The 25,702-nt window shown below is 38.2% G+C and overlaps 2 protein-coding genes across 2 annotated transcripts in view; one reads left to right on the forward strand and one right to left on the reverse strand.

The window, feature by feature from the left end:
- sema5a (sema domain, seven thrombospondin repeats (type 1 and type 1-like), transmembrane domain (TM) and short cytoplasmic domain, (semaphorin) 5A) overlaps window positions 1-647 on the forward strand; it is an 86,909-nt gene extending 86,262 nt beyond the window's left edge. The window contains exon 21 of the mRNA XM_053342746.1: window positions 528-647. Within this exon, the coding sequence (XP_053198721.1) occupies window positions 528-647 (120 nt within the window). The remainder of the gene's footprint in view (window positions 1-527) is intronic.
- mtrr (5-methyltetrahydrofolate-homocysteine methyltransferase reductase) overlaps window positions 1-25,702 on the reverse strand; it is a 295,323-nt gene that overhangs the window by 224,081 nt on the left and 45,540 nt on the right. The window lies entirely within an intron of this gene.

Genomic DNA, 25,702 nt, shown 5'->3' on the forward strand with positions numbered 1-25,702 from the left:
TGAACACATCCATTTGCCAAATTGCTGATGTTGTATTGAGCACCACATCAGACGCTCATTCCATGTTTACTATGTCATGCAGGGACAGAGAAGATGCCCCCATGGCTCTTCCTTAATGTTTAACAGAAAAGTGACTTTGTTGTGATTGATTTTTATGGCTTTGATTGTCCTGAAGTACCAACAATCTGAGGGCCATAAAAACTGCTGATGCTGGGTATTAGAGATGACAGAGGTGGCCATACGGACACGCATCAAAATTATTTAGCCTTGGCTTATCATTTTTCCTCCCTGTTTGCAAATGCTTTGACCTTGCTCTGTGAAATGTATGTTTCATTCACTGAGCGGCCTCCCATTGATTTGTGTTGCCCTTTTTTTCCTTTTTGTTTTGGGTTAGATGGATTTGCTTTTACCTTGCCATCTAGGCTGAGTAATCACTTGATCCATGTGTTGGAAACAAGTCCATACTGACCCCTCTCCCTATCTCCTCTCCATCTTCTTTTATTATTTTTTTATTTTTTTATCCGCAGGCCTTCAACAAAAACAATCTGATTCTGGAGGAAAGAAATAAGTACTTCAACCCACAGCTTGCTGGGAAGACCTATACCAACGCATACTTCACCGACTTCAACACCTACGATGACTATTAACCCTTGATGCGGCCATTCAGACTCCATACCATAGTGAGGATACCAACCCTATCATCCATTTTGACTGTATTCTTTTCTTTGTGCTTTGTATTAAGATTCGTGACACCATGCGTGGGATAGTCCCACTCTGAGACTCTATGGCAGCTGGTATGTAATGAAAAAACAGACACACAGTGTTGCCAACAGAGGGAAATGCCCACTTTCTCTCAGGTGCCTTGGGGTACACGTGGAAATTTCCATGGGCAAATTTTGCCTTGACTCTCACTGAGAAATGGACAACTGGATTTCCCGCTGTGGACAAAAAAAAAAGGGAAAAACAAGAAGCAACTCAAAGAGACTGTGGGAAATGTGATCCCTTTTAACTTTCCTGTGACGCCTCTAAAAACAGACCTGCATTTGTAATGAGGGGAGATAACCACAAAATCGCTTTGCATGAATTCATCTGACGTGTTTTCTCTGCCGTTCTGTTTCGTTTTGCATGATTGATCGCATTCCATTTTTCTTTTCTTTTTTTAAGCTGTGTTGTTTTCTTTTGCTGGTCTTAGGTTCAGGACTGGTTTTTGTCTGCTGCAGAAGTCATAAAAACAAAGACTGTGGTGATGTCGGATGGCTTTTACCATTTGCTGTTGCAGTAATCTCCAGATGGATCAATATCCACCTCCAGTCCTAGAATCAGGGTGTAGATATTTAAAGTCTGTGGTCAGGTTTGCCCATGTTTTGGGGTTTGTTTTTGTTAGTTTTTTTGTTTAGTTTTTTTTTCTGTTACAGGCTCATGCAAGGTCTAGCAGCTAGCAGTTATTAAATGATTTAATTATCAGTGTAAAATTATTTTTGTGTTGACTTTTTTGCTTTTAAAGGTACATATGTTTTTGTACAGGAAGTTAAGTTTGAAGCCTATGTCTGTAGTTTTTCTTAAAACATTTATTCTATGTCTCAAGTGTTTAAAGAATAAAACATTTTCTTTTGAAAAGAAAAAAGTTTATGTGTATTCTGACATGTAATCAGGAGTACCCATATCAGCCTGCATCAAGTTCAGTCTTTGTCACAGTACTTTTTATATTTTTTGTAAAAAAAAAAAAAAAAAGTTTTTGAATTTTGATAGTGTTCGCTATTTCTTTGGCTTCTGAGTTATATATGTATTTGTGAGAGCAGGATGTTAATGGCTTTTACTGTACAGATGGAGTGTAGCAAATACTATTCTCCTGAACCCCAACTGGAGTGCTAATCATAATATCAAATGAAATCCATTCATCAAGTTGAGATTTCTGTTCAAAGTGTATAACCAAATATTAGGTTATTCAATGGTTCAGTTGCAACTAACTCTTTTTACATGTTTGCTTGTGTTACTGTGCATAAATTAAAAACTGCTTCGTACACAACAGACTTGTCAGAGTTTGAGTTTTACAGATTCACTGGCACACAACTCTTTTTTTCAGGTTTTATTTTTTCTCTGACTAGTATGACCTGCTTCAACTAGACTGAGAGCAGAGAGTGAAATAAAGAACAAGCCAGTGTGTCTTGCTTTGACAACTTTGGAGACTTGTATATTCCTCAAGCAAAACACTGTAAAAGCAAAACCCAATAAGCACTCAGCAGCATTTCATAAATCATTCAAAACCAGAGTAAAAGACTCCCCCAACCCATTTTTTAAAGGAGTCTTCAGCCTGGACCTGCAATGACAAATGTCATCAGCAGCAGTGGAAGGATACCTGAAGGATACAAATCGTGTGAAGCAGCAGGGTAAAGGTGGAGGGGGCACTGTCTGAAGACCAAACTCTAATCTGTATGATGGGGTGTAACACCACACATCGCGCTGTTCTCCATCAACCTTCAACCTGACGTCCCATCTGTGTGCAGAGGGTAATGGAGGGGGTGTTATTAATCACTCCCGCTGTTTGGATGGTTGGAGGTGTGTGTGTGTGTGTATATGTGTGTGAGCCCAGTGTATGGCCCATCTCTGTCTGGCACCAGAGAATCAATCTCTCTTTACCTTGACTTCATTCTTGGTACCTGAGAAAGTAATGCTGCAACAGGCACAGAGACATGTACATTTAGGAGCTGGAGGACAGTGGGTGTATGAGTGAGTGTGAGTGCACTTTTAAGTGTGTGTTAGAGGTTGAAGGAGTAGTTTGAGCAGCTACAGTTATGTGCATTTCTCCTTAAAATGTATTTTTGGACTATATCCTCGTATATATCCAGAAATTTGCTATTTGTTCTACATTGACCCCACCAAACCTTGATTGATGAGCCATTAATGGATGCACACATAATGCATATTTTCTGCACACTAATACTGAGGATTTCTTAAGCACTTTTATCATACTGCGCATTTGCCAACAGCAAGAACTATGCAGCTTGTACTCTGTCAGACACATGTGACATTCCACTTTGACAGGAGGGCTGAGGACAATAAATGACTTTCCCAAAGTGGCATTCAGGGACTGCTAAAGGTCACAGCTAAAGGTCACAAGTGCATAGCTTGTGCATGTCGGAGAAACTGACAGTGTGTTCCTGCATGTGTATAAAGAAGTCAAAGTGTCATGAGATGGGTTGCAATTGGTTTATTGTTTATGTAACTATATAAGGTTTTATTATGAACATTCACTGTGGCAGGAGATGGATCCTAATGACTTTAATCATCCCCTGACGTTGACTGGTCAAATGTTTTTCACTTATTCTGTGAAATATTTCAACATTTAATGGATTGATTTGCAAATAATTTAATAAAGATATTGATGTTCAAAGAGGATGAATCCCTCTGACTGGTGATCTTGTGGTGTTTCCTCGAACGCCACCATGAGGTTCAGATTTGTGGTTTAAGTAAAGTGTATCCACAACTATTGGATGGATTGCTATGAAATGTGGTGCAAACCATAAAAAGTCTATAGTACAGACTTTGATGTGTTCTTCTATCACCATCATTGGGTTAATTCTTTCATTTGTCCAAAGGTTTGGTTTATAACTAAACATATACAAAACTAATGGCATTTCCATCAGCCTCAGTATGTGGTCAGTATTATAATGTTAGTATGCTACCATGTTAAATGTTATACATAGTATCAGCATGTGCACGTTATTGTGAGCATGTCAGCATGCTGAAATTAGCAACCCACTCACTTTTTTCTTCAAGTTGTCACAACATTTTGTGAATTAAACATGAGCTATAGATACAGATTACATGTTGTGGAATAAACACATTATTGAAATTAATCAAATTAAAATGAATCCACCAATAATAGGATCATGTGAGCATGTGAACTTAATGTTTTCATCTATTGCTGGAACAGCGTTGCTTAAGGTCAATTAAGTATGTTGTTGCCATGGATTTTACAAAAATAGAGAATAGTCATGACAGAGAGGTAAATACTGTTACATTGATATTCAATTATTATTTGAGACACTCACCAATGTCTTTTGTTTATAAATACTTTAAAATATCTCATTGTATCGAAATTAATCCATAATCCTAATTTTGATTAGTCCAAATATCACCTCATATTTGTAACAATATTGATGAGAATATTGGCTCATAAACATCCTATCTAGAGTGGGAAAGCATTACTTCCATGCTCATTTTCTGAATATTTGTCTGATTTAATACCCACATTATGTGAAATGGATTTACCATAAATAGCTTTTTTCCAAATATGAGCCTGGATTCTCTGTGTGTAACCATTTTGCTCATGAAGCGTTCAGGAGCTCTGTTAATTACCACCCTGTATACAGAGGGCTCTGAGTGGCAAACAAGGTGAGTGAGTGAGATTGTTCCTGTCAGGCAGGTAACAGAGCGTGAACATCCCATTAAACACCTCTTCTTCCTCTCGAGACCAGTTTTTCTCTCATTCACATGGATCACTGTGCTTTAGACTGGCCTTTCGGCACCTGCCTGAGCAAATCCGCCACCTACTCGGCACTGAGTATCAGCAGACTATCTGTACAAATATTTCAAAATTGCATCCCCAGACTACTAGTGGCAGCCACTGTGGTTATTCAGAGCCAGCTGCTAATCCAGCCAAACTATTTAGTCATGTTTTACTGAGGAAGCTGTATTTAAATCTGGGACGAGAACCCATGCAGTCAGGGCAGTAAGTTCTGAAAAATGCTTTCAGGGAGGAAACAGTGATGAATGTATGCTGATGCGTTATATTTGTATGAGCGGGGAGAAGTGATGGAAGTAGATGTTGACTAAACAACCCCAGGGAAGACTGAAGACTACTGAACTATTAATGAGCTGTCAAGAAATGTTGTGTTTTTTGCAGTAGGAAAATAACTGCGATTACCGACGCCTGTCATGGAGAGGAATCCTTGAGCACAGGGTTGCAGTTAGTAACAGTTTATCTAGACACATATGCACACAGAAACATTTATTACATTTTTTTTTTATTTACATCATAGCGCTACTAAGGTATAGTTTACTCCAAACACACTCTGTATCTGTTTCCACCTGAAGCTAAGGTGAAACTTTGTGGATTTACACTTTATTTGTTGTTATTTTGAGGCTGTAAATAGACCGCCTCAGACAGAAGATTCTTTAACCACCCCCCCACCCCATGCATTAGAGCATCCCCTTAAGTATTATTTTTCTCTGTATGTTTTGAAGCAAACATTCCTTAATGCTGCCTCAATCCAGATTAACATTACTATGTATTCAAAGCAAACAGATGACAGAGATTTTTCAAAGCAGCTCTAATCTCCATAACGCCCTTGCCGCCATGCTTAAAGAAAAATATTTTTCATTTCATTGACATCCTCTAGGAAAATTTTGTTGTAGCCACTCAGACTCTTGAATCCTACACTCGTTACATTAGCATCTGCTGTCGGTGTAACTTTCCAATCTTCCAGAGAGCACAGCAGTTCTCTGTTTTCTGCACAAACTCTCCTTTTTCTTCATTCTTTGTCCCAGAGAGAAGGAAGCCCAACTTCCAGCAGCGCTCACTCAGACAGATATGTGTGGGTAGATAGGAAGCTGGCACGACACTGCAGGTTCCGTCATGCCAGACTGAAGGATGAATGTCACCGTAAGCACTAATGCCAGTTGAGAGATGCCACCATAGATTCCACCCCAAGACATCTGGAATCCCAGGTGCCTGTCCCACTGATCCAGGTCTCAGCTGCAGGAAGCCAAGACTCCTCGTGGGTGCCAAGAGCCTCGCAACACAAGCCAAGCCACACTGAAGCTTATCAGCTCCACCACAACCCTTTATGGGCCTATTCACCTCAATCAAAGCTGTTATTTAGGTAATGAGCCAAGATGGCGGATATCGCTGTGCTCCAATTACCCTGTGTCTCCTCCATCTTTCCCTGCCAGCTTCCCCACAAGCCCTTCTTCTCCTCAGTGTGCCCAGCTGCTCTGGCGCTGCTCTGCTTCCTCAGTATCTGTGCAGAGGGACATCTTTCTGAACAGAAGAGCTCTTTCACTGCTAGATACACTCACAAGGGCTATTGATGACTGTCATGGTGTTTGGTATGGCAGGTTGTATCAATAGTGGGGAGACATCTTTCACAGAGTAATTTTACTGGCTGACTGATTTTCAATAAACCTACTCAGAGCTGCAATCAGATTTTTTAATAGCATATTCATTATAATGATTATATTAGTTTGAAAACAGTTATAATGGTAATTTATTCCACATTCCTGATCAATCATCATCATTATTGCTATCTGCAATGAGAATGAGCACAACTGCAATCAAAGTGTGTTTTTCTCTGCTGTCTCTGTTGACATATGAAAGACAGAAATTAAACATTTTTCAAAGATCTGTTACATAGCAACACATTTCTGTCCATTTTGTTATAGTAATATCATCATATTGTTGCATAGATGCACCTTTTCTTTGCAATTGTTATTTCACTTATCACTCTTCAAAACACTTTGAATTTATTTAGTATAAGAGCTGTGCAAATAACAAATAATGCAATACAATAATACAATAATAATACAATACAAATAATCTCGAACCTTAAAGTTGTAATTTGCACCTCCCATTGTGCCACATGTATTTTTTTTTAGATAATATCCGTTCTCACATTGCTGTAGTGTTATCACACATTCAGTGTAGAAATATAATCTGTAATATAGTAAATACGTTTTCGAGTTTATTCAGATTAAACCTAAACTGCTGGTGATTAAACTCAAAACTGGGTTATTTCAGGGGTTGTTTTTTTTAGATGATTGTCAAAAACCTTTATATTTTTGAATATGTAATAGGGAATTACTTCAGGGGGTCATTAGGTGATCATAGTGTATTTATTCATGTCTTTCATCAAACAGCACAATATGAGCACCATGTGGCCGCCATTCACAAACTGAAGAATAAGAAGCTGAAAGTGTTGTGATTATTTTTCATCATCATAAAGACCATACAGCCAGAGGGAAGCTGCATGTATATGAAATCTGCCTCGTTTAATTGAAGAGTTAATGCACTGGACAGGTATAAATGGCCTTCATTATTGTCGTGTTCCCAGTTGAACATTAATTGGGGTAAAAGTGTCCACTGTGATGGTCAAAGGCAGTGAATGTGAAGTAGTAGACTCCTCTGACCAATGTAATGAACCTGCCTGCATAAGAAGATGAGTAAATAGAGGCTGTTATATGAAGCGCTGGGACTGTAAGAATAGTAACAGTGTGCTTCAGTCTGTTTGTTTGTTGAGCTGTTCCTAATGTGTGACTAAAGCAAACAAAAAAAAACAAAAAAGTTCTATTTTATCAGTGATTAAATTATTATGTTATCATATTTCAATACATCCAGTTGAATCACAATTTTATCATTTATTTACTATAAAGAAACTATAACTATCAGACAGATCACGAGGCCTTAGAGACAGTGTCTGAGTTAAAGGTTGGTGGACAAATATGAGGAAAAGTCCTTGTCATACACTGTACAGAATTCTTTTTAAGTTTAAGAAGATTTTAATATTCAAAGTCTGTCACAATTATAAACATTTTAGACAGCAAATGAGTGTGTAAAGTATCATTGTGCATGCAGAATATATGAAGAGCTGATATTAGCTCTGACCTCATTACTCTCCCCAACGATACACTGAGCTCAGCACAGCAGGGACTGGGGAGTTGCTATAAATTCTTCATTAATACATAAATTAATTGGTAAACAGTTTTTTAAATGTCAGGTCAAAAGAGACTGAAAACCAATCTTTCTACCATGATGCTGAACAACTTGTATAATATATAATATTTTATCATATACTATAAAAAGAGCAGTGAATCACTTTTCCAGATGGTAATGTCAGTCCAGGAAGTCATTCAACTTTAAGCTCCTCTCTTAAATCCGTGAATCGGTCATTTTTGAGGGTTAAGTCATCCACCATATTGCAAACTGTGCATTTGTCGCAGTAAGAGGAGCATGACTCTTCACCTCTTCCTCTCTCGGAGTAGCAGTGGTCTCAGGTTGTCTGCTTGAATGTATTAAATGTGTCCAAACTGCATACATAGTACATTGCAGTTCTACATTGCAATTTTACAAGTGGTAATTCTACAGGTGCAGTGCATTTATACTGCAAAGATAAGGAAGCGCAATTAAACATTTTAACTAGGGCTGTCAAACGATTCATTTTTTTAATCGAGATTAATTGCAGAATTTCCATAGTTAATCGTGATTAATCGCGTTTTGAATTTGAAATTTTTTAAAGTTAAACAAGCCGTTCAAAAGTCCAGTAGCTCTCTTACTTTCCATCACCGCGGTAGGTTTACTGCAGGAGGCCACTTCAAAGCATAGCGCTACAGCTAGAGGAGCCGTCTACGGGTGAGTAGAAGGGACAAAAAGGCTTGCAAAATTAAAATGCGATTAAAAAAATGTACGCATTATGGATTGCATTAATCTAATCGCGATTAACGCGTTAACGCTGACAGCCCTAATTTTAACATTCACTTGTTTTTTTAGTGTGGTATTGATGAACCTTGTATTGTCCCAGTATACAATGCACAACACAGCCAGCAAACACGACAAAATTAAATCTGCATTAAGAATAACCAGGGGGCAGCAGAAACAAGTTGTGAAAACAGTACACATACTATCACCTTTTAAATTGATATGGTGAACTTCTTCTTTAGCTCAGTTGTTGGTCTTTATCAACGACTGGGGGAAATATCTGGTTCCAAATGCTACATGATGTTCACCAGCTTGTCACTAACTGTGTCTGTTTGTTGCTTGGTGCTGAGCAGGCAGTAAGACTGCACCCGGACAGCTAAACAATGAGCTGACACTCACTATAATACTCAGTAAAGATGAGTGGAGCTGCAGAGTCACTGATAATTCTCTATATGTGACGCCTCTGACATTACATCTCATTTGATATATTGTTATTATATAAAATATCAATTACAGCCTCTCTAAGAATTAAGATATACAGTATCTATATATCTGAGATGTATCCTTTGAGTAAAATGAAAAACTTATTGTTTTATAAATCAGGCACCAAAATGGTCTTTAAAAAGATAAGGCACAGACATTAGAGTTACTTTATCTTTTTTTACACTGCTAACTTGGGCTTTCCAAAAAAAAACTGATGCATATAATCTTATAAGTCATTAGTCAGTGTTCCCTGCAGTCTCTTTCTGCAGTTGCTCTATGTCATTGTTTTGGAGCTGCAGTTCAGTCATGGTGCTGTTCATATCTGCTCTCCCAGTCATCACTTCCATCTTCTACTCCTCTGCTTCTTTTTCCATTCCCAAGTCCACAGCACTCAATGTGGTTTCTATCTCTGAGTGTGCAGAGAGAAAATCAAGATAAAAATAGATTGGCAGATAGTTAAGTTATTATTATTGTAATCAGTAATAAATGATATTAAATGTTGGTAATTCATCTAATTAGTGACAGTAGTAGCAGTATAATTTTAAGAGAAATAGAAATATTTCACTGATTCCCATATTCATAGATGATGAAGATGAAGGCTCTGTAGCACCACTTCCTCATTATGTGTGAAGGACGTTGTATTGTTCCGAGAGGTTATATTAGAATGAGCTTTGATTTGATCACAAATTGAATTTTAGAGGTATTAGTAAGTCTAGTGTGGCATAATTTAGAACTCCCATTGGTGTGATGAAATTTCCAGATACCCTTTTATAATAATTTAACCTGAAACTGAAATAAAGTAAGTTTTTTTTTTCTTTGCTTTCTCCAGGCAGTGTATAATTATCTTCTGGAGTTGCACTTCAGTCTCATTGGTACTCAACACTCCTCTTAGAGCAGCCACTTCCCTGCTCTGATCATCCGAGTCGTTCTCACTGGCTGCCACTCTACACCTGACAGTTCAGCTAATAACACTAGAATTTTTAAGAGGGGAAAAACCTGCTGATATGTATTCAACAAATTCCCGGCCTATTGTAAATACTATCATAACAAATAAAATGGAAATATTCAAAGTATAGCCTTGAGCAAAATTAATTTATAGAATTAAATAAAATGATAAATAAACAGTGCTGAAAGTCATAAACATTGATACATTTAAAACCACAAATAAACAAACCAGCAGACTGACTATGTGGAAATTGTTTGTTTGAGCTTTTACAACCAAACAACTTGTATTTCACTGTAGCATTGACAGTCATGAAGCGGGGAAATGTGCCCATATGCTGGTGAATCACTGTGCTTATTATTTCTGCATCCATAAAGTCAGGATCCAATTTATTGTCATCCTCAGAAGAAACACCTCATCCTCTGATGCTATTATATATCATTTGTTTTGTTGCAGTATATTTTGTGATATTGTGAGCTGCTTTCCCCTCAACCTTCCCTACTTTTTATTTTCAGATATTCATAGCCCAAATACAGCCTGGATATGAATGAAGTACAGCATCATGAGGTTCGATGACTACTTTTGACCCCTGATGCAACTCTTACAGCAGAAAACTTTCACACTGATACAGTATAGACATCTAACCTTAACCATTATTGCTGAGGTTAGATGTTTAATTTGCTGCATAGTCCAGAAGAAAGACTTGAACTGACTTGAATGCCAATTAGAGGCACAGCGTATAGTATAGGTTCACAGCTTTCCAAGTATGTCTTAAAACAACAGTCAGGTGCCCACATGAACACTGAAACAGGTTTCACTTGCTGTATTAATTCTTCCTGTTCATACAGACCATTAAAATATTCCTTCCTAATGTGCTAAGTGATGGACAAAATTCACAGTCCTTGCTTTGTGTGAAAATATATTCCAAAGTGTATCTGGAATGAATATGAGGCTTCAGCATACTGAGTTAGTCCAATCAAATGAATATCTAAAGTCCTTTTACTATAAAATTCCCTCTTTGTGTTTCCCTGGACAGTACTTATGTAGAGCTGCAGTGGAAGGATAGTAAGAGGGAGTTTTATACTAAATATGCTGTAACTTCGACATAAATCTATTTGAATTGAATAATTCGGACAGCTGAAGCCTCATATGGGTGTATGTTGAATTCATTTTTGCACAGAGAGAGGAGAGTGGATTTTGTTCCCCATCACATACATTATAAGTGCATTTGGTGAGGATGTGCTAATGGCAAGTATGAAAAGGAGGACTGATAGCAGCGAGTTTCAGCACTCATATGGGCACCTGACTAAACCTGTCTAACAGTTATGAACCTATCCTTTAATGAAATCAACATCTACTGGTGCATAATGTATCAAAAAAGAACTACCATGTTTAGTTCTATCTGTATCATTCACATGGGATCCGTTGTGTAACATTTTCTACATCACAGTCTTTTGATGGTGGCGCCTCTTAACATGGTCCTCACAGCTAATCATTCATCATTAATTGTGGGGTGACCCCTTTATGGTAGTTGCACACTGTTGCATACTGTCTCTATGGCTCTTTGATTTGGGTCGACTGTCTGAATAATAATAAAGCTATCCAACTTGAGGTATACCTGCATAATTTAGTCAGTTAATGATAAGAAAAAGAAAACGACACTTTCAAAGAATAAAATGGGAGCAATACAATAATACACTATAGTTTGTTGAAATATGTTTTTTTTCATGGAAACTGGATTATTTGCTCTCACTTTTAACTTAAGTAATCATTTCAAAACTGAAAAAAGGTTTAGTAGCAGCATTTTGTTTCTCCAGGCCAGTCATCTTGTTCTTGGTAAGCCTAGGTCTGCTCTCTGCTCCTCCTCGTCAACTTAAACTTTGCATCTCTCCTTCTCTGCCTGAACCTGTTTCTCTCATTCTACTGTCCAGGTGTATTAGCTCTACCCTCTGCTCCACCACAACAGTCCTCAGGCTGTGCACCATGTCTTTCAGCATTTCCAGCTCATTCCAGATGTCTGCAATGGAGGGATCAGACATTTGAGCCACCTCTGATGACAGGACGAATAGCAGCACTGTAACAGCCACTGAACCCCTGAACTTCACCTGTGAGAAATAATTGAATGTTTCCCGTGCAGCTCAGTCAGCTCAGTTGCTTTGTATGCATTCATCATGACAGGAATGGTACAGGAGAAAATAACAGATAGTTGGTTTAAAAAATACATTTAGAATTTTTTTTTATTTAATCTGATGTTTTAGTGGGTGAGTTGTGGGATGAGGAGAACTTGTTTTACATGGTAGTTTCAATATCAAACTTGTCACTTTCAATCCAAAAGCAAACCCAAAATACATGCAATGACTTAAAATCATAAAACTGTTCAAACACATTGCTATGCAGTATACAAATATACAAAAATCTGTTTAAGAATCACAAAAATGTGGAGAGGGCTGGTGAGTCAGTATTGTTTTTCTATTATGCAGTAGCTGGTTGTAGTTTACCTTCCATCATAACTGAATACAGCCATTTTTAACTCAAATTAAATAGTACTGTGACTAAATAAAAATCAGTTACACGTCATGCAACTCAGCATTCAAACTAGACCTATACAAAGGGAAACAAGCCACGGTACTCAAAAAATATTTATTTATGTCCAAAAGTGTTTCATAAAAAGTCATTTAAACCAGCATGAGATTACAGTGAGCCTTTAGTGACACTCTGTGTATGTTAATTCCATCATATGTAATACTCTTTGCTTTCATCTTTCCAAGCCAGGTGGATTCAACTATTTCAAGCCCTGACTCCAAAAATCACACTCACAAGTTAACAGTACAGCCTGTATATTGTGTCAAGGTCTGTGAATATGTACTGTGGCCCTGCCAGCTCTCGTCTAAACCAAGCTTACTATATATTTACTGCACCAGCGTGTAACTAAATCCTGCTTATTGCCAGTGGTGAAAAATAGCTGATTACATACTTCATGCTCTTTGTTTACTTGAGCCTGCAAATGTGATGTCATTTGATCTGTCCAGGAGTCATCTAACCTGAACCAACTCCCTCACTGTCCCCACCCTTTACTTACCATTTGGGTTGCGCCCTGAAATACAGTATGTTTTTATGCCCATAGAGCAGAAAGGATTAAACATTGTCTTTCCAAGGCAACATGAATATGGATTTGATTTATGCAGCAAAGATCCCTTACTGGAATCAAACCAGGGACGCCGCCATTATGTGGCATGTGCGGTAACCAGTCAGCTACCAAGGCGCTCTGTTTAATGATGTATTATTGTTGTTTACTTTCTTTTACTTTTAGTTGTATGGATACTCCTTGTGCAAAAATTTAATAAAGTATATTTAAAAACACAGGATAAGTGATCGACATTGCTGTAATGCCATACAGTTCCATATCCATCTCAAAGTTTACAATTTAAAAGATGAGTATTTATTTTCTGTTTTTATATTCATTATTAGTAGTGAGAGTCAAAAGTAAGTTTTTGTCTTCAGAGCCACAGGACTTTTGTGTTCTTCTTAAGTTCTCCATAAGTCTTGCTTGCATAAGCATTTGACAAGTGTACCGTCCCAGTAACCCACTTGCCCATTGCGCCCCTGGTACCCCAATAAAAGCTTGGATCAAGGGCTGACTTTCAACAGATCGCAGTGAGCGACCTGCTCTGCCATGAAAGAAACCCTGACCCAGAATCAAGTGGTCTGCAAGTGATTTAGCACCAGGTTAGGCCAAGTTGGTTAATTATTATTATAATTTATTTTGATAAAATATGTCAAACTGCCCACCCCCCAGATGACAACACAAGTACTGTGTCAATCTATCCAGAGGCATTTAAAAAAAAAAAAAGACACATTCTTTGTTACAATCTACACAACGTGTCAAAATGCTATGAACACAGTCATGTGTGTTTCTTTTTTGACACATCTGTTTTTGCAGTGGTATTATCATGGTCTCCAAAGGATGAAGCCCACTGACTCCTGTGACCGCCTGACCTTTCTTTTTTACACCACCAGGAGGCTTTCATTTTTTACTTTGAGTTAAATGTCTCAACTACTGGATGGATTGCCATGACATTTGGTACAGACATTAATGTTTATCTCCATGTTTCACAGGATTATTTGATGATCCCCTGACTTTTTTCTCTAGTCCCACCAGCAGGTAAAAGTTTATATTTGTAGTATATTGTGTCTACTTGATAGATTGGCACAATATTTCACCCACTGTAGACATAACGTTATATTCACATTACAGCCTAAAGCTGATCACAATCAGTTGGTTTCTGGTGTGTTAAAACTTTAAAATGCCCATTTTAGTAATAATATTAACAAAAATAATAATGTTTGAATTTGTTGGCTGTTAAATTTTATTTTACTGTACAGCCTCAATACCCAACTCTACCCACCAATAATTATTTCTGTTATGTGACCATGCTGAAATGTGACATTAATATCTAAGTTACACACACCTTATTGTAATAGCACACAGTTTACCAGTTTTTAAGTTTAGCATTAATGTTATATTAATGTTACATTGCCAATATGGCCAACTTCACATAAACGCCTTTTGTTCAAAAGTATTAATACCCTAAATTCAAACATTTATCTGTTACGTTTTGACTTCAGCGTATGACAGCTTAATAACTGTGGCGTCTTGCTTGAAGGCTAAGGCATTAGTGGGCTAGTGGGCTAGTGAACGAGCTATAGCAAGCCAGGAATGGTGACCCCAGACATCACCAATACCTGCTTATTAGAAGAAGAATAGAAAAAATATTTATTGTTATTAGTGCCAACATTTAAATAAAATAATGCTAGAATTTCACTCACTGAAAGAAAAACTGGAGCACAGACGGACTGGGGCGGGCTGTTAGTACAATCCACTGGAGACAAGTCATATTATCTATCTGATATTTGCATGGAAAATTCTCCAAAAGGTGACCGGCACCACAAACATGTCTCAGAGGTCAGGTTCAGGTCACTCAAGTTGGCCAGACCCTTAAATATGCATAACTTTACAATTTAAGCCTTAATACAATTTCTAAATGGGTGAGTTATAAAAAGAAAAACTAGACATTTGCAATAGAGTCCAAAACCATTTTTGAACCAGGCTGTCAACATGTTTATTTCTGCTATGAATTTTAACATAAGGGTGTTTGGGGATTCACTTTTGCAGCCAGACTCCAGTGCAGTTTTTGGCACATCCGCACATGCTTCATTTTTCAGCCCAGAGGTTGCCGCTTGGTACAGACATTTATAGTTCCCAGATGATGTATCCCTTTACTTTTCATCTAGCACCATGGTTATTACTAAAATCTTTTGGATGGATGGACATTAAATTTGGTACTGACATTCATGTTCCCCATAGGATGATTTGTAATAACTTTTCATTTAGCTCTGTCATCAGGTCTAAATTTTAATTTGTCCAGTACTGCCACAGCTATGCTTTGTATTTAGGGCTAATTAGCAAATGTTACCATGCAAACATGCTAAGCTGAGATGTTGCACATGGTACATAATACCTATTTAACATTCTGTATGGTCATTGTAAAAAAAGAAAAAGAAAAAAAAATTACCACATAATCTAAAACTAATCTACAAAGTAACTGTTGCTGTCACACAAAAGTAAAAAGTAAAATATTCATTATAGAAATGTACTATATATAGTACAAGAATCTCAAAATCATAATTAAGTGCATTAATCAAGTACATATATTTAGTTACTTTCCACCACTGCAGACATGTGGGATATGTTTTCATTACATAATTCTCATACAAACAACATACATACAAATCTATCCTGTTTCAGGGAAGACTGGATTTCAACCCAACAGGTAGATGATTATATTCATGCACATGTGACTTCACTGGGTTGGAGTTTGGCTTTCATCTGACATTTTAGTAGAATTCCTCATCACTGACCTACATTGTTTTTTCAGATAAGCCTTTGAATTTCAATTAAGTCTAAAGTCAGATTAAAAATGGCTTTTCATACATTTTCTAAAAGGACATTGAAGGCCTTGGTGGTATAAATATGCACCTCTAGTCCTTCATTATTACATTATTATTAATGTCTTTGAATGTTTGAAAGTTCAAGTTAAAGTTCCACCAACATTTAATGTCCCAACATTTAAAAAATGAAACTCTTTAATTTCCCTTAGGCACTCCTGTTCATTTTTCATTCCATTACAGCATCTGCTATCCTGCTGGTTTGCTTTTTGCTGTGAGCAGTCAAGCATAGATTGAACGACTAAAAACGGGAAAACTGACGGTGACAGGTTCTCTAATAATTTTAACAAAAGACTTGACGCACGTCATGGTGTGAGACGAAGCTCTGCAAAGGCGCATGAGGTGTGATATTAAAGTTTTTTCTTCTCACAGATGCACATTCTTAGACACAGTGGCAGTGGACAAGAGAGGTAATATGTGTGATGTGTAGGTGGTGGATTGATGATGCATGTTCTAGGATTGATGGAGTTTTGTTTCATGAATGCCCAACTCCTCTGCATATACTGTATAATGCAGTTGGTATGCTCATATGAAATGTAGCAGTAGTTTCATAATTAGCTCAAAGTATCACTCTTGTTATTGGCTTTTACTTATTTATATCACCAGCTTACTGCATTAAGATCCTTTACATAATATCAGGTAAGCTGTCACAGATATGAAAACGAATTTCTCTCATAGGCTATATTATCTTGGTGACCTCCTAAAATGTTTACCATTAATTATAGTCTCCCATGTGGAAAATACATCCCATCTGGCACTTATGAGGGTTCAAACAAACTGAAAAAAGTGTTATAAAATATAATTTGACCCAGGGCTCAGTCTTGGTTGTGGAAGCATGAAGCAGCATAGCTGATATCTCATTAGTGACAGAGTAGAGGTCAGGGTGAAAAACACTGCACTCATCACCTGCTCGATGACAAATGAAGCCTTTCATGAGCCACAGGAAGGGAGGAGATGAGATAGAAAAGAAAGTCGGAGAAAGATAGAAGTCGACAGTAAGAATAGAGGTGGCGGAGGAGATGGATACAGGCAAAAGCGAAAACAAGACAGAGGGAGTAACTCGTATTATTACCTTCTTCTGGTCCTGCAACATATTTCATTTTTACACATTTATGAACTTTTTTGTTTTACTGGCATTTTCAGTATTTACAACAACATCCCTCCAAGGTATGTTTTGTCTGTTTGATTAATGAAAGCACTCAACATAGGCAGTGCAACACTTAAGGGATTCATGCTCATACAAAAATTGATTACCTGTAACTAGAAAACAATGGAGAGAATGAGGAAGTGTAATGATTGGGTACCTGTTTTACTTCACGATCATTAGAGGTTTTAGGAAAGCAATCACCACGTGTTATAAGACTAAAAAAACATTCATTTGGTCTTTAGAAGACTGATTCCCGGTATCATTCAACAAAATGAAACATTAATATCACACAGGTAGGTGTATATTTGTGTTTTTATTACAAACAAAGTTTTAAGTAGAGCAGTTGGCTATATTTGTCTTCCAAATGTGGAAATATTGCAAGAACCCATTTAAATTTAAAAAGTCAAGTCATTCACTAACTCTTTTTCAGGACAGTGGTTCTCAAAGTGAGGTCCTGGGATCTCCAGGGACCCTTGAAGAATCATTTATTTTCACTAAAGTACCATACATAAGTAACACAATGACTTGAATGAGTGTATGACTATTTTGGGTAAGGGTTTCATAAGCTTTCTGTAATAAAACATAAAAGCACAAATCTTATCAGATGGGGGTCCGTTATCTAATTTGGCATGAGAAAATTTGAACCACTCGTTTAAGGGATTAATCAGTGTTAATTTGAACCCTATTTAAAACAACCAGTAACCCATCATTCTCTTCTTCTTTACAACAAACAATTAGAATCAGGCTGTACTGTTCCGGATTAAACCAACTCATCATTTCACCACCCCATTAGATTCATCTTCTCTGCTAATGGGCCTTGTGATGAGCTATTGATCTACAGAAAGGTGTCTCAGGAATTAAAGAGGTCTGCACCAAAGAAACCACACACAGAAAAAAAAGATTATCTGTAGAGTAACATAGGTCCTTTTTAAATTTCAATATTCATTATAAGTTTTTAGTGTTCAATACTCATAGTTGACCGGTTTCTATGCCCCCATTCCATTCTGCAATTACACATGTTGTTTACAGCCAACAGTGGCTCAAAGTTTGTAGCAATTTTTGAAACAACGGGTGCTCAATCTTACACAGAAGAAAACAAACAGGCTTTTCATTTTGTCAGCTGAAATGACAACGGTCGCAAGCAGATCTCATCACCTATAGCTTGCAGATTACTTTGATACTGAAAATATGTGATTTGCTTTAAAACTCCAAGAAGCCTGTGAAATTGATGGATATAGGGAGCACAAAAGCAGACATGTCTTCATCATTTCCAAAATTACAACCAGCACACTTATCAAAGGTCCTAAATTTGAGTGAGACCACAATGACTTGTTTAATATTTTAGAGAAAAGTTGGCAATTCTTTAATAGGAATCAATTGGAGCCATAGATTTTTGGAGCCAGCACTTTAAGGTACTTCCTGCATTGGCAGCATAATTGCAAGCTATTTGAAAGGAGCAGCATTGTTCATGTAGCCCAAGCATTACTGTATTATTGTTATTATTAGCCTTACTGTTGTTAGCTCATTGTGTTCCCATTGCCTTTGGAAATAACATTACGTTATTACTACATAGGTCTACCTACAGACACTAAAATAGTTTACATGCAGATAAACCCACAGTTTCATCCATTCCCTACACTTTAGGAAAGCCAAAAACAATCCCATACTCTCTGTCAATCTCCAAATTTCTTTTAACCTTATATGTCCTCAGTAGTTTGTAGCATTCTGATTGTTTAAAACTATTGAACACTAAACAAGACATGAGAAAACAAAGGTCACAGTGTGAACAGCCCACCTTTTTTCTAAATGAATGTTAATCAATCATTAACCCATCTAACACAAATGCTACTTTGTCAACATGGCCTTTCCTTTCAGCAAACAAATGGTGATTACTTTCACCTTTGACCACCTTGAACTGGAAAAGAATATTTTCAAATATCAGCAAGTCTTGGCATGGTAAAACTCCTCCTCAGCAATGTGATATCAGTTATTAGTGATGAGCTTTTTCATTTCCACAAGAGGATCAGATACATTATGGGGAAAGAGTGAATGATGAAGGTAATTAGGATAGAGGTTGTCCTATCTCGACCTCTGCTCTTCAGCCTTCTCCAGACCTTTAAGGACTTTTCTTTCTGTCAGAGGCCACTTCTGAATGAAAGATTAATAACATCCATCAAAAGTCTGTGATCAGGCTGTGATTATTCATATGGTTTCAGACTTGCATGAACTGTCATCTTAGAGGTGAAGAAAGTGATATAGATTTTTATTACTCATCTATATGTTTACAGTGCAAGTGCTTTTTATCTAGAAAGGGAAAATATGATCAGCAATTTTGCATGATATGCAGTCTGTAATTATCCTGAATGTCATTGATTTGCTTCACATCCAGACTCCCCACAGGTAGTTTATAGAGACAGATATTGAGGCTCCAACTGGATTCTAGTGGTTCAAACACGGCTCTATTAAATTTCCAACAGTTCCCCATTTATTCACTGTGTGCTTCGCCTGCTGCTTGGTAAGATTTGCAAGGCAGTAGAATTTGATCCCTCCTAGAACAAATTGAGATGTACTGTACTTGCAGTGCTCAGCAGTGGGCCCATCCAGCAGCTCAGAGAAGCCATGTTGTGCTGACTAGACTTCAGCGCTCACCTCACCACACACACACACACCTACACAATGGACCTTTATTCCCATATGCTGCAGAGAAAAACTGAAAAGTGTGCATGTGCATGTTTTTCTGAGTGTGTTTTGCGCATGTGCTTTTGAGTTTAAAGGGTGCATAAAATTTAAAAGGATGTGTAGGTTTATGCAAGTATGCAAATATGAAGTTGCAATGCTAAAAAAGAGAGGCTTTAAAAGAGGTTTAAGAGTAGGATGAGAAAAAGCAGCTAACATCTTTCAGAGTGTTTTTTTTCTCAGACAGTGTGAGATCAGCGGACAGGATGATTCTAGGTTTTAGACACGTAAACACCTCTGAGAGCCAGCCAGGGGCCTCTGAGTTCATAGGATTGATGTTACAAAGCCTTGTCTCCCACTCACTCTCTCTCATGCACAGACATACACATGCACAGAGAATTCTTTCTCAGCCTCTTTCCATATCTCCCTCCCTCCCCGCTCACCTTTTCTCGTGATTAGATTGACTTGCTTTGTTTTGGGCCCAGCAGCTCAGGGCTAGAGAACCACTATGAAGGGGAATTGCCTTTAACCGAGACGAGGTTTGTCTCAGCTTGCTGTTGGCTCCTGTTTTAAGCCACAGGGTATTCAGCGTGCATTGCAGCGAGCCGTCTGTATGCATTATCCCCGGCCCCCTAGCCAGGCGAGGCAGATCACTTCTCTCAGGTTGACTCTATTCACCTTTATTTGTATTGCAGACCCCTTTTTAAATCCACTACGGAAACATCAGTCAGAGCCACATAGCTTGGAGGAGCAGCTCTGCCTCAGCAACTGAGCTGAAATGAAATTGCTACGATCATCTTTTTGAGAATTTATATTGATGGCGAATTCAAAACCAAAGAGCATGGTCCACTGCATCTTATGCTAGTGTGACATTGAGTTGTCCTAGAAGTTCTTTCTGTGTGACCGTTATGGGCATCATAATGAGAAATGGACGTACTTACAGAGCGAACACCACAGCAGTATATCAGTGGATTTATGCTTACAGTTGCCTTGCATGCGGGAACCACTGCCATTTTTTTCTTTTTTCTTTACCTCCTGGCTTCTTTCCTTGGGAGTCATATCAATTTGTCCTCATTTTGCCTCATCCTGTGGCAGCGGTGTGAAAGCTGAGATGCAGACAAGGGGAGAATGTGTGTGTGTGTGTGTGTGTGTGTGTGTGTCAGAGAGAGTGTGTGTGTGTGTTTGTTTTTGTTAGACAAAAAACTGAGCAAGAGAAAGAGAGAGAGAGAGAAAGGACTAAGGAAAGACTGAAGAAAAAGAGAAATAGCGGTGAGGATGGCAGGTGGTGGGGGGTAGTCTGGGTTTCTTTCCATGTCACAGGAAGAGTGTCTGGCCCATAACGAAATGCCAACCAAATGAGGACGGATCAGGGGGCCGAGCATAAGCCACCCTGAGCCCCCATTACTGAGCACAGATGACGGATGGGACTGCTCGTCCTGAGAGAGAAGAGAAACACTCACACACATTAATACACACCCTCACATTTACACCCACATGAGCAAACTTCAAGGACACAGCGATATGCACAAAAACACACATTTACTACATTCAAATACATAGATGGAGGCAACCTCGATCTTTGGAGATGTTACAGAACATAAATCTGTTCTCTCTTTTCATACACGGTTCGGAACAAAAAATCTCCTTTAAGGATGCAAATCCAAAAATATCAGACAGCAAATGGAAGCCCAGACACTGATTTACTAAGATACACATACTTAACACAACAAATGTCTCACTATGAACAGAAGCTGGCTATGCTAATTTGCAGATGGCAAATTATCAACCATGAAGCCAGCAACTTGTGCTGAACCCAATCATGATGAGTGATGGAAGATAACCTCGTAAATTTGTTCCCCAAAACGAAATTTAAAATATTCATTTGACATCTCAGAACGCTTAAGCACCCAAATTGTTTGCCTGTCTTGGCTTTCAGTAGCCTCCGTGTTGTCTTTGAAACAATCCAGATTCAAAAAAACACAGCAGATGATTTCCTCCCAGTGTTCTTTAACGACTGAAAAGTGTAAGTTTATGGGGCGTGACTAAAGCACTTCTTCTTATTAATGTTTCTGGTCAATGGCTTCTATCAAAAGTAGAACAGAGGATCATAGGAGCAGAAGCAGCTGAATGAGGGAGATTTATGGAGTAACCCTGGCGGTAGTAGACCCATATCAAACGGCACGACAGCAATCAAGTCTTTTACAATGGCTGAGCATCAGGCAGTTCTCACAGTGTAATACAAAACTAATATCACCCCAGCTGTGGCGAGAAGAGGTCAGAGGGTTTCAACTTATTCAGTGACTAAGAGCACTTACACCAGATGCTGTTTTATATCAAGTTTTAATGATCCACACGCAGCTCTTTATCAGTTTAAGTCATTGAGATGCTATTCTGTACAAAATGATCACCTACTACCTCTTCGATATTACAATGCAAGTGATTCAGTGTAGTATATTGTGATTATGAAATGTTACTGTGATGCAAATGACCAGAAATATTTCAAAAAGGAGAGGTTAATTGTTACAGTATTTATTGAGGTTAGCAACAGGGAAAGACACGGCAATTAAACCATTGATTTGAAGCATCTTCAATAAAGATTCCCACCAGACATATAACTTACAGCCCTCTGAAAAATCCAGAATCTATAAGCAGATATTTTTTAGTTTCAAAAGTCTTCTAGTTCATTGTTAAATCCATTTTCAGTGTATAGTCTCCACATCACACTTGTGTGAGTTGCATACTGAACCATGATTGGATCCAAACTAGTTGTGATGAAAACAGCATTCTAATGTCAAACTCTGCATATACATCACTGTGCACATTGAAGTTAAAACATACAACTAAAGAAACAAGAAAACAAACACATTTTTGAGCAGAGGCGGGATTTTCAGCATTACCCCATACAGAGAAAGCAGATGGAGGATCCCTGGAGTCTAGACATTGGTGGTGGTGAAATTGAGCCAGCAGGTGGTTGATGGAAACTCTCAGTTGAATATTCCTGGACATCCTCGAGATCATGGTGGTGATGGGAAGGTATCAGGTTGTGTAGTAGTCAGTGTGAAAGACAGAATGAAAGAATTGCATTGTGAGACTAACTTAAGGAATGCAAGCAGAAACATGTTACATATGATGACATCAGAATTGTTAATTAAGCTATGTATATGACTTTTCAATCATTCCAAAATACAGGGTTTAGGTATGAGCTCTGAAGCTGCATAAATCCATTACACTGACCATTTTCACTCCAGTTTTATAAAATCTATCATGTTAAAAAAAATTACAAATTCTAGTTCAGCTGCAGGCAGTGATTGAAGGGGTCCAAGCACACCCTGAAAAAGAGAAATCATTAACAACACAGTGGGAAAATAGTGTCATATTTCAGCAACAAGGCAAGTCAAGGTGCTTTACATGAAACATAAAATGTATTGATTCAGTAGGCATGACCAAGTTCATGAGATGCTCCGTTAGGTGTGCATTATTTATTTATGAGGGAAATATTGATTTTTATTAGTGAGAAAGCATGGGAAAGGTAAGGGTTGTGAAGGCTTACAGCTCAAGTGGAAAATGACAGACAACATGAACAGATAAATATCAATGTATTCATCCAAGTCACGTGTATGTATCCAAGTCACAGTCATTAAAGAGCTAAGAGAACAGAAATTAAAAACAACCCAAAAGAATGACAGACAACAAATTTTTAACACTGCTTCTGTATGTTTAGTTTTGACTTTGAGGACAGAAAGCAGACTGATCCCAGATGACTTGAGAGGTCTGGATGGTTCATAAGTAGCAGAAGATCAAAAATGTATTTCAGTGCTTTATAAACCAACAACAGTATTTTAAAAATCAGTTCTTTGACAGACAGGAAGCCAGTGTAAAGAACTGGAGTGATGAGATCCACTTTCTTGGTCTTAGTGAGGACTGAAGCAGCAGCATTCTGAATCAGCTGCAGCTGTCTCAATGATTTTTTTAGGGAGACCAGCAAAGACACCGTTACAGTAGTGGAGTCTAAGAAGGATAAACACATAGACAAGTTTTTCCAAATCCTGCTGAGACGTAAGGCTTTTAATCCTTGATACAAGTAGTAGCAGACTGACTTTGTAATTGTATTAATGTGGCTGTCTAAATTCTGGTCAGGTCTGACTACACGAAGATTTATTGTTATTATTATTATTAGCAGTAGTAGTATTATTATTAGTATTATTACTATTTCACATTCAGATATGTATAATCTGAATAAATTACCAGTATTGTGGTAATATTCTATGGAGTAAAAGAGAATAATATTACTTACATGCTTATTTGTTTGGGGCTTTGCGGCTTTGCTTCGATGTTCTTCACAAACTTGAAGCACAGCCAAGAATGCATTAGCAACCTGCAGTGCAGTAATGTCCTTGACTGACAAAAGTTGGAACAAACTTTTAAATTAGGCCTGGTTGATCTAAAATGAGTCAAGATTCAGCAACTGGGTTGTTTATGTCTTGTCTCAAATTTGTTCAAGTGAAATAAGTGAAAGTTTGCGTACTTGCGTACTGGAACCCTACTGGCAGAACATGAAGGATCTTTGGAATTCCTTTGCCAAAGCTCCATAAAAATTACTTGCTAACTAAACCAGATGTACTGCATATTATGACATAATTTCATTAACCCATCTCCCATCATGAAGATTAAGGCCACTCTAATTGACTGTTCAATCCCACTCAACTCAACCCTTTGGCGGAGATTTCCAATCATATCGTAGCAACCATAACTAGATGCAGCATGCCTAGAAGGCTTTGAATTTCTACATATGTTGAAACTATTAAAAAAATACTAGAGCAAAATTGTATGGAGGGATGAGGGGGGGTGCTGGGCTTAGCAAAATGTCAACTAAATCAATTAGGTCTGATAATGATTTTATCACTACAACCGTAAACCTGCATATTCATGATGAGATTATTCCTGTAATTTGATGACCTGCAACCCAATTATTCCTTGTAAAGGTCGGGCATGGTGTATGAAACAAAGAGATGAATCAACATACACGCATTGAAGTCAGCCAAATGTAAGATATTTTAGGAAAGCCAGCAGCACGCTTCATTAGTATGAGCAATTAGTATGGATGACTGTGCATGTGTGTTGTTTTGTTCTCCCACCTTTGATGAGAGTGTATTAGGACTGAATAGCCAAACCACAGATAGCCAGAAAGTGAGACAGAGGGGGAGGTAAAGTGTGTGTGAAGCTGTGTAACCCTTGTTATTTCTAGTCTAGTCCCAGGAGGCTTGGTTCCTATCCAATTAATCCCTAATCAAACTGGGAGCCGCAAACATGATCTGATTTGGCCTCTTCACATAGTGATGCTCTAATCAGTTTCCCATTCAAATAGGATTTGGAGCGAGGCCAGAGGACACATGCCTCCTCTGTTGTTGAGATTGTCCTTTGAGATATTATCACACACCGTGACATGTCCTACCCAGTGACTCCCAGTGTGTCTTCCAGAGGGCGGTGTCACCACGCACACTTAGGCAACTGTAAACTTGAATGCAAGGTGACAGAAAACTGGAATTATTCTGGCAGTGTTATCTGTCCTCCAACGAGTTGGTGGCTCTTGAGTTTGTACAGCACCAGAGAGCAGAGGAGTGGTGCCGACTGCACAATTTCTGAGGAGAGAGGAGCCTGTAAACAAAATCTGATATATTATTCACACCTTGGCAAAAAAGGTATCTACCGGTGCCTGATGTTGTGATATGTGGTGACACCTCACATCTGCTAGCTAATGAGTCTGACTGCAACAGGGCCATCTCATCAAGGGCATCAGTCATTGCCCCACTGTGAGACAAGAGAAGGAACTACCTCGCCGTAAGGCCAAGCTTCTGCTGCAATAAAGAACAACAAGCAGCTGCAAAGCACCAGGAGAGCACTTAGATCAATCCATTAAGAGCCTGAGACACAGCACGGGTGAGGAAATAAACACAGTGTACAGAGGAAAGTGGAG

This window comes from Scomber japonicus, chromosome 21 (genome assembly GCF_027409825.1).
Source record: "Scomber japonicus isolate fScoJap1 chromosome 21, fScoJap1.pri, whole genome shotgun sequence".
Classification (NCBI taxonomy): Eukaryota; Metazoa; Chordata; class Actinopteri; order Scombriformes; family Scombridae; genus Scomber; species Scomber japonicus.